A 9,845-nucleotide genomic window follows, 5' to 3' on the forward strand; every position below is an offset into this window, starting at 1 on the left:
GAATGCTCACCAGATATGGTGGGTACCGGGGAAATAAAATACCCGGGGTGGATCAAAACTAGCAACTGCTGCCTTGTAGTATGATATTGGCTTATCAAAGGCTAAAGGAAGAAAACCTTGAGTAAAAATTACCTGGTCCTCCGGGTTGGGGGTTGTGCAGTGGGCCAGCTCCTCACTCACATAAAAACATAAAAATGCTAAAAAACCTAATAATATGCCTCGGAAAAATTGGAACTTTGGACGACGAACTGGCAATGAGAAACGGAAAATTATGTTTGGATGCTGGAATGTGCAAGGTATTTCCACTAAAATAAATTTACTCCCTGCAGAACTTGACATGTTCAACATGGATGTTGTCGTACTCTCTGAAACAAAGAAGAAAGGCCAAGGAGAAGAAGAACTGGATAATTATGTACATATCTGGAGTGGGGTATCAAAAGCAGTAAGAGCCAAAGCAGGAGTCTCCATTATGATAAAGAAATCATGGAAAGAAAGAATCACAAATTGGACATTCATCAATCAACGTATAATAACTGTTGAAATGACATTATTTGCTAGGGAAGTTGTGATTATTGGCGTATATGCACCCACGAACGACACAAAAGATAAGGAGAAAGATATATTTTGGGACACCCTCAGGGAGACTATTGAAAAAATCCCAAGAAGAAAGGAACTGATTATCATGGGAGATCTGAATGGAAGGGTAGGAATTAGAGAATCTTGTAGAATAGTAGGAAAACATGGAGAGGACGAATATAATGACAATGGGGAACGATTGATTGCAATTTGTGAACAATTTGATCTAAAAATTACCAACACATTTTTCAAACATAAGGACATTCATAAATATACTTGGCAACAGAACACCAAAGAACTTCGTTCTATAATAGATTATATTATCATTAGGCAAACAAGTAGTTTCAAGGCAGTAGACGTCAGATCTTATAGAGGAGCCCAGTGTGGATCAGACCACTATCTAGTTAAAATGAAGTCTTTCTGGCCATGGAAGAATGCAAGGAGTGATACAAGTAACATAAATAAAACGAACCAGACTGAGAAAGATGAAAATTTACCTTTTAATATTGACAGCCTACAAGACGAAAGTATCAGAACACTCTTTGCGGCCAGGATGGAAAGGAAACTGGTTGAATCATTTGAAGGAAGTACAGAGGAAATATATGGCTATATAAAAGCTAATGTGAAAATCATAGCAACAGAGGTGTTGGGTAAAAAAGATAGCAACCACAACCGTGCAGCAGAGTGGTGGTCAGAGGAACTAGAGGTCCTCTTTACAGAAAAACGAAATGCGTTCCTTCAGTGGTTGAATGATAAATCAGAAGAAACAAGGTCAATATACAAGGAAAAGAAGAATGAAGTGATGAAAAAAATAAGGATGGCAAAAAATGAAGCATGGGAAAAAACATGTGCCAAGGTGAATAGCAAATTAGGATTTGGGAGAGCAAAAGAAGCATGGTCAGTATTGAAAGGGCTTCGACAGGATACAAAAAGCAAAACTAATCTCCAACTGATAACACAAAAAGAATGGGAAGAGTATTTCCAAAAATTATTAAATGAAGACAGAGAAGAATATCTATAAGAAGGAACAGGGGAAGATAAAGGACATGAAGATGATGAGATCCATATTTTAGAAAGTGAAGTACTTCAGGCGTTGAGAACAGGAAAGAATGGTAAATCACCAGGACCTGGCAATATCAATCTGGAGTGTCTGAAATATGGTGGTGACAAAATTGTGAAACTGATAACACAGCTCTTCAACAAAATGATACATGGAGATTCAATACCCAACGAGATGAAGCTAGGTTACATTAATACAATATTTAAGAAAGGGGATCGCAAAATTTGTTCAAACTATCGAGGAATTTGTGTTACAAACACATTAATGAGAATTTTTGCAAAAGTAATTAAAAACAAACTGGAAAAAATTTTTAGAACCCAAGAAGAACAATGTGGATTCACAGCTGGGAGATCATGTGTAGACCATATTTTCACAATACGACAGATTTTGGAGAAACAGAGGGAAAAATCAAAAAGTATAGAATTAATTTTCATAGATCTAGAAAAAGCGTATGATACTGTTCCAAGAAAATTACTTTGGAGAGCACTACATATGGCAAACATAAACCCATCCTTGATTAAAATAATACAACAGATGTATAAAGATAACATTTGCCAAGTGAAAGTTGGTAATAAACTTTCACAGAAATTTAGAACAAGCAAAGGCCTTTTACAGGGCTGTCCCATGTCACCATCATTATTTAAAATCTATATAGATATTAGCCTTAGAACATGGTCTCGTAAATGTAATAGTATGGGATTAGAAATAAGAGATGGAGTTTACCTACATAATTTATTATTTGCTGATGATCAAGTAGTCATAGCACAAGATGGGGAGGATGCTAACTATATGTGCAATCAACTAGCAGTAGCATACAAAACTTGGGGTTTGAAGATTAATTACCAAAAAACAGAATACTTGACTAATGATTCAGATGAGCTATACATTGAAGGAAAGAAAATCAAAAAGGTAAACACTTTCTGTTATTTGGGATCCATTTTAGAAATCGAGGGAAAATCAGAGTCAGAAATCAATAAAAGAATTAGTAGCGGACGGAGGGTCATTGGGATGCTTAACTCAGTCTTATGGAGCAGGAATGTAATGAGCAGAACAAAATAATTAATATACAAATCCATATTAGAGAGTGTGGCTCTGTATGGAACGGAGACCTGGACAATTAACATGAAGCACATTAAAAAATTACAAGCTCTAGAGATGGACTTTTGGAGAAGATCGGCAAGAATCTCCAGGAAAGAAAAGATACGGAACACCGAAGTAATAAGGAGAATGGAAATAAAAGAAAGAATATATGACGTAATGGATAGGAAGAAATTACAGTGGTACGGGCATGTACGACGAATGGAGGAAGCCAGAATACCAAAACTGATACTGGAGTGGGAACCGGAGGGGAGAAGAAGAAGAGGACGACCTGTGACCACCTGGCTCCAAAATGTACAGCACACAATGAGGAGAATGGGCACAGAGGAAGAGGATACGCAAGATCGAAACACCTGGAGAAATATTTTGAGAGTATAGTTTAAGAACGTTTATTGTTTGTATTGTATTTTCCAAGTAAATTATTATGTTGGAGATAAGCCTCTGTAATGAGGAAAAGCTCAAAAATAAAAAAATAAAAAATTACTGATGCCACCAGTGTGGAAGCACCGTCCCCCCCCCCTTTTTTTCCTGCAGACGTGACTTTCAGCGACAAAAACTATTTTACACAGATCGCCATATTGCGCCGACAATTAAACCTTGCAAAGAGCCTATATATCATCAAATACGGAAAGACTCTTACTCAATTACACTGCTCTCCCACTGAGGACAGGGGATTTAATATTAGAGCGTGAAACTGATCTCTGACCCAGCAATATATTACCGATGTAGTAAACATACAATTCGTATCCTGTGCCATGCAAAATCACCCCTTTTACATCAGCATAAGCTTGCAGACAGCATAAGCCCATGCACCATAGGTATACTAGTGCCACTAGATATTTCCCAGCGAGGTCGTGTGGTCATCCACTCCCAACACATGACCAGAGCGCCCTCAGTGGATCGAAGTCTCTCTCAGAACTGTTGTGCAAAGACTGGCTCGTTTCCCCCTCGGCACAAACGTATTACAGTTTCTGATCTGGACCTGCATGCTTGCTTGCTTTTATACACACATCTCGAAAAAAAAAATGGCTCTGAGCACTATGGGACTTAACATCTGTGGTCATCAGTCCCCTAGCACTTAGAACTACTTAAACCTAACTAACCTAAGGACATCACACAACACCCAGTCATCACGAGGCAGAGAAAATCCCTGACCGCACCGGGAATCGAACCCGGGAACCCGGGTGCGGGAAGCGAGAACGCTACCGCACGACCACGAGCTAAAGACACACATCTCGAGACGCTGGTATTACAAGAACATACGTAATTTCGCATTGTTTGCTAGAATATCATACCATTATCGCGGTAATTCTCGATATCAAGCACATAGCAATATCGTTTGCATAGCACTATCGCTCGCATGACATAATTCTGAAGATATAGACTGGAAATTATTTCTGTAGGAACCCGAAACTTTAGCGAGGTGAAGCATGCTGTAAACCACAGAGCAACTAGAAACTTACCACGTCTGCAAAGAGGTTTACATGAAAAAACTAAAAAAAAAGAGCAAACTCTTATTTCCACTCGCGAATACCGATGTCAGTGATGCAACAAATTCTAAATCACCCCCATAATTTACTAAGTCAACTAAGGTGTTTCTCATTTCTAGAGAACCAGCAAATGTGTCTTCCACCTGCTAGATGCACACACCACAATCGATGTTCTGTCAACTAAACAAAGACACGAATTGTGAAGTAGCAGTCAACCAAATAATTTACATGGGCAGGAATAATGGCCCATGCAAACACATGTCCATATAGAATCTTCTCAAATTTCCATGCGATCATGAGAGCTACCCAACACATACTAAGTATTAGTTCACTATTCGGATGTCTAGAGGATGATATGATTAATTCAGCTACATTCCTACACTCCCAAAAGACCTCTCAATTCGAACAGCTCCTACCATTAACAGGGAGCATGAATCATCCCACCACAGGCCACACATAGACAGAATCATCCTACGAAATCAGTCACATATATATTTTATTGCTATACTTGGAATTAGATGTTACGATTACTGTTGAATGGCGTTCGACAGTGAGCGATGTATTGGATATACACCCTGCTGACAGCCCTGGAAAGAGAAGTATCTGTATCATTCTTATGACTTGACATACTCTTCCGTTTGCTATCACAATATTCCACGTCAAATCCATACCTTCCTTACGACTGGACTTAGTCATCTCCTTTGCACATCTCGGAACACAATCACATACTTCATAAACGTATCACACATCCCCTACTACTAAGTATAATATGTCGTCAATAACAGATTGCTGACAATACGAAATAATACTGACCAAAACAATCAACAATTAATGGGCATGTCTCATAAGGTTTTCTTGTGAGTGGTACCACTGTGTCTTAGAAATAGAGGCGTAATCGTCTTACAAAAACGTCAGATGTTAAGAAACACGACCATATTACCATCACAAGCGGTCTTGGTTCTGCAGGTACATACAAGCATCCATGTTAAACGCTATACTGGCTTTATAAATCGAAGCATGACATTCCATCTGTATGAGGTCGTTTGTTGTCCAGACAAATACCGTGACACTGAATATATACGGTGATCACTGGAGTATATAGTATCAGACCAGGAGTGCGATTACATGTCGCCGACGGCGCAACCTTGTAATGAAATTACCCAATTTAGAAAGTGATTCGCCTAAAGAACGTGGTATGAAACTACTATTGCCAACTCCCTCACTCCACCGCCGCTAGACATTTCTCCAGTATTTGTAACGCAGTCTGTCTCGATGCCACATCGGAGGTTAGATGATATATCCACTGTGCTATAGGCTATGGTTGATTGAGAAGGATCACAAATGGTGTGTTGACTGAGGTTGTAAGAAATGTACTCTAACTTCTCAGATCTCTAATGCTATGCTATCCGCTAGAAATGCTGTCTGGGATTTGGAATCAAGTCTTCCCATTCAAGCATATACTTGCGTTGGATCCAATGGAGAAGTCCTTTAATGATTGGAGCCACTAGTGAATCATATTTATGGCATTCTCATATCTCGAAACAAGTCACCTTTCTAGAATCTATCTGCTACAGTAAAATTCCAGGCTCGATAAAGGTAGTCCCTATGCATCTTGCAACTGCCCCCTCAGACTCTGTGCTACCATCCTTGCAGCTTTGCGCGTGTGATCGTTCCAACTGAGTAGAAGTCGGAGGAAACTATATCTACCACCTTCTGCAACCTGTGTAGAAACAGGCTAAGCTGGATTACTGTGACAGGACTGTGTTTTGACCATTCGATGGAAACGGGAATTGGGAGAAGGACAGTGATTTTTGCTACTGCACTGACGTGCATCCCCAAACTACATACAAGTGCTACAGATCTGCGTCCATTCATATCTATCTCTCCAGCTTGCTATCTTCCTTATTCCGTACCACCCAACAGAGAAAAATTACTAACTATAAAAGCTCCGCTAACTTCATGCGATAGAGAACTCGATAAGATTTTTACCGTATCTCTCTCCTGCCATATATCGAAAACAAATACCGCATATGTGCAGGCATCGAGCACATGTGAGGATCATATTAAATCTACAGGTATTGGTCAACTGCACAGGCCAGTTTATCACCTGTAGGAGGATGACCGTAGCCTGCAGACTATACTGTAAGCTGCGAGAGACACGCCCTGTGGGCCTGTCTCGTTGTTTGAAACATTGCTTTCTTTCTGCTCTAACGTGCTTTGCACACTCCAAAACATTTTCTTTTTCCACCACGACTTTGAGTTCTTTGTCAGGTTCTAAACTGGCATTAACACATTCTGATCCGCGGCCTCTCACAGAAAAACGAGACGTCGCACAGCGTAACTCATGTTGTTACTGCTGCTTCCATAACACACCACACACACTGGATGATTTTAAATAAAAGTCAGCTACAATAAAAGGAAATTGGAAGAGTTTTGTGGCGTTGTGGGGGTGATTCACGAGCTCTACGTTTAAACTCATGTGTCACAACGATGGAATAGCTGATGGCTCGGCGTTCCATTGCGACTGATTCCTCATATTACAGACATGTATGTTATCACTGTTTCGGTGCTAGCCATCCCCAGAAGGTGTCACCCCTCCACATAACTCCTTCTCCAACTCAAACAAGCTTTGTCAGTCAGTCATTATGTGGTAACCAACAGTGTGTCAGTGGACGGATGGGATGGAAAAGACACCGTCGATGTACTGAAATAATAAGCATCACAGTTGACAGTGTGAACAATTTTAGAAATTTTACAGTAATTTTAACACCGACCAATGATGTGAAAGCATGTTTCGCAATGTCAGTATCGTAGCTATATCACCCCTTCTCCACTTTGTATCGTGTGGGTAGATGACTGTGCAGTACGTCCATTCATTGTCAATTCTCGAACACGTATATTACCAAATTACATCAGACAGCATTCTACATATTTATAACACCTCGAGCATAGTGCTTCTCTGTGGTGATGGGAGTCACAGAGCATTCTCACAGTCTTAGAGTAAAACTAGAGATTGAAAGACCCCTTCATACTGTCATTGACCGACCTGCCCTGCAGCACCGGTACCGATTTATTCTGCAACCGACCAGAAGTAGACCTCTACATTCCGCATCTCGTGAATGAATGGAGCTTTCCAAGTACTCACGCATCCAAGTGCACAAGATTTCTTGGGATGCGCCCATGTCGAGGAGGTTAGCACTCCTTATCGATGTATAGTAACAGATATGAAAGTGTCGTGATGTAACAGCAGACGGTAAAGAAGAAGAAGAAACGAATGATCTTTATGCTCAATGTAGCTCCAGATGGATGGAGTTCGAAGTATTTTTACGCAAATGAACCAAGCTATTAATTCTAAAGTATTGTTCTAGTCTAGGATCAGTACCTGGAAGGTATTGGTCAGAGAGAACATAAACATACGCACTCTAAGGCTGCAGCGTTCCGCACTTAAAACGGGCTGTAATGTTAGATCGCTTGAGTTTTCGACCTATCAGTCGTATGGAATGTAGCGCTGTTAATATTCCAATGTGAGAAATATATTTCAAGCACATGACATACGTTCTTCTTTCCAGTTTTTCCACGATGAACTACGTTATCGAACCGTAAAAAGAAAAAACTACTTCCTTAAAAGATGGGCTCTGTGTGATACAAGCGCAATATAGCTTTTCAGAGATGTATAGCGTCCACTCTCCATACCCGATTACGGTTCAGAAATTATACTATGCGTGCAGCAGTCCTATATAAAATTATCGTTAGCGACGGACAATACCTCTTAACAAGGAAACAGATAAACGCATAGTAGCTGCGTCTGACATGCGAAAATTACAAGTCATTGCGCCACTAACACTGTAAACAGCACATCTGTCAGGCAAATGTAACCCGGGGATTGCAATGCCTCAAAAGCACTTATCGCTAACTTAGTTATGAAGCTGAAGTCTCGATTTTACACCAAAGATGCGACAGGGGGATGGAGTGTATAGCGTAAATCATATTCCGTTTAGAGGAATGTGTCCCGTTTCATCACACATGAGATGGAAGCTGATGACCGACAGACAGTGCTTTAAATCACATACAGAACACGTGGCTGTATATGAGTCGAACGCAGGCTACGTCATGCGACTGATGCATCCTGATAGAAGAGTGGAAAAAATGACTTACAGCAACTTCTCCCTCACTAGACTGCATCATCAGTCTACCATTAAGTGGTGCCTCGTTACAGCTCCATCTCAGTCCATCACCCCATCCACTCTCTGTTGTCCTTTAACGCAGATGCATGTAAATTTAGAGGCGGATGGATCTCTGTCTTCCTGAAAAGCGTCAAATATAGTAGTCAACTCGCGTGAATCACTGCTACCTCAATAGACATGCAGTATAATGCTGCCACGACGGAAGAAAAAAAATTACTGCTTCCCTGATTCCCGTCGCTTCCATCTCGACGTTTTCTCGAATTCCTCTTGTTTCCGCATACTTGTTCCCATGTACGATTTCTTCTTCGCCAACCAGAAGATACGCAAGTACTTGCTCAATTTTCCCACATTTCGGTGTATATTCAGTCCATTTATATCTATTCTCCCGTCATTTTTCGCAATTCTATCGATTTTATGTCAGTTCTGTCCATGTGATCATGACATAACGTCTCGTTCTGTGTTCTAAAATTGCTTGTAAATGTAGTACAGCTGCCTACACCTAGCCCCAATGCACTGATCGGCAGGCGTAAAATACCATTGTACCGTTTTAATCTGCCAGGAAGTTTCATATCAGCACACACTCCGCTGCAGAGTGACAATCTTATTCTGGAATTGATCAGTGTATCATTATTCAAAATGAAAAACCAGTGGATAGAAAGTGACAAACGTGCTCTCTGACAAAGCTATTTTTAAGTAATTTAAAACTACATGGAAAGTAAATTTTTGAAAGATTTATGGAATCAAACTAAAAATTGGAGTCCCTGAGAGATTGAAAATTCAGTTTGTCTGAGAATCAGGTTTTTAACATATTGTTTTAATGTGGTTTACTTCATATCAAAAGGGATAAAACTGCACAAAAACTTAGTATATAACTGCGAAATAAAAATTGAACAGAATGTTGTTATGTACACTCTTTGAAGTAAAAATGGTTGGAGGCCAGCTACAGCAACGTTGAAGTCTGCGCCGACAAATAACCTGGCCACACTGCTAATACGTCGAGTCCGGCTACGTGTCCAACCTAGTGACACTGTAGACAGCAGCAGCTCCTGCAGGACGTTCAGTCTTCTGTGCGACTCGTTACACTACGTCGATGCACGTGGTCTAGCAGTAAACAGGGCGTCGTCTGAATGCAACATCTCGTAGTAGAAACCGCTTGTTGGCCTAAAGTTTCGTAGCGCCTTTCGTTTGAATGCTGAAGTCCTGAGTGTGGCAGCGCGGTTCTAGGCGCTTCAGTCCGGAACCGCGCTGCTGCTACGGTCACAGGTTCGAATCCTGCCTCGGGCATGATTGTGTGTGATGTCCTTAGGTTAGTTATGTTTAAGTAGTTCTAAATCTAGGGGACTGATGACCTCAGATCTTAAGTCCCATAGTGCTTGGAGCCATTTGAACCATTTTTGAGTGTAACGTAAACAGAGATACAACGTATTTCAGTCTGAG

The 9,845-nt window shown here is 40.6% G+C and overlaps 1 protein-coding gene across 1 annotated transcript; it reads left to right on the forward strand.

Annotated features, from left to right (window-relative positions):
* Positions 1-271: 271 nt before the first annotated feature.
* LOC126106279 (craniofacial development protein 2-like) lies at positions 272-9,198 on the forward strand. Its single transcript, XM_049912501.1, has 2 exons — positions 272-1,432; positions 9,139-9,198. The coding sequence occupies exons 1-2, from the start codon at positions 272-274 to the stop codon at positions 9,196-9,198; spliced, it is 1,221 nt and encodes a 406-aa protein (XP_049768458.1).
* The last annotated feature ends 647 nt before the right edge of the window (positions 9,199-9,845 follow it).

This window comes from Schistocerca cancellata, chromosome 10 (genome assembly GCF_023864275.1).
Source record: "Schistocerca cancellata isolate TAMUIC-IGC-003103 chromosome 10, iqSchCanc2.1, whole genome shotgun sequence".
NCBI classification, from domain to species: Eukaryota; Metazoa; Arthropoda; class Insecta; order Orthoptera; family Acrididae; genus Schistocerca; species Schistocerca cancellata.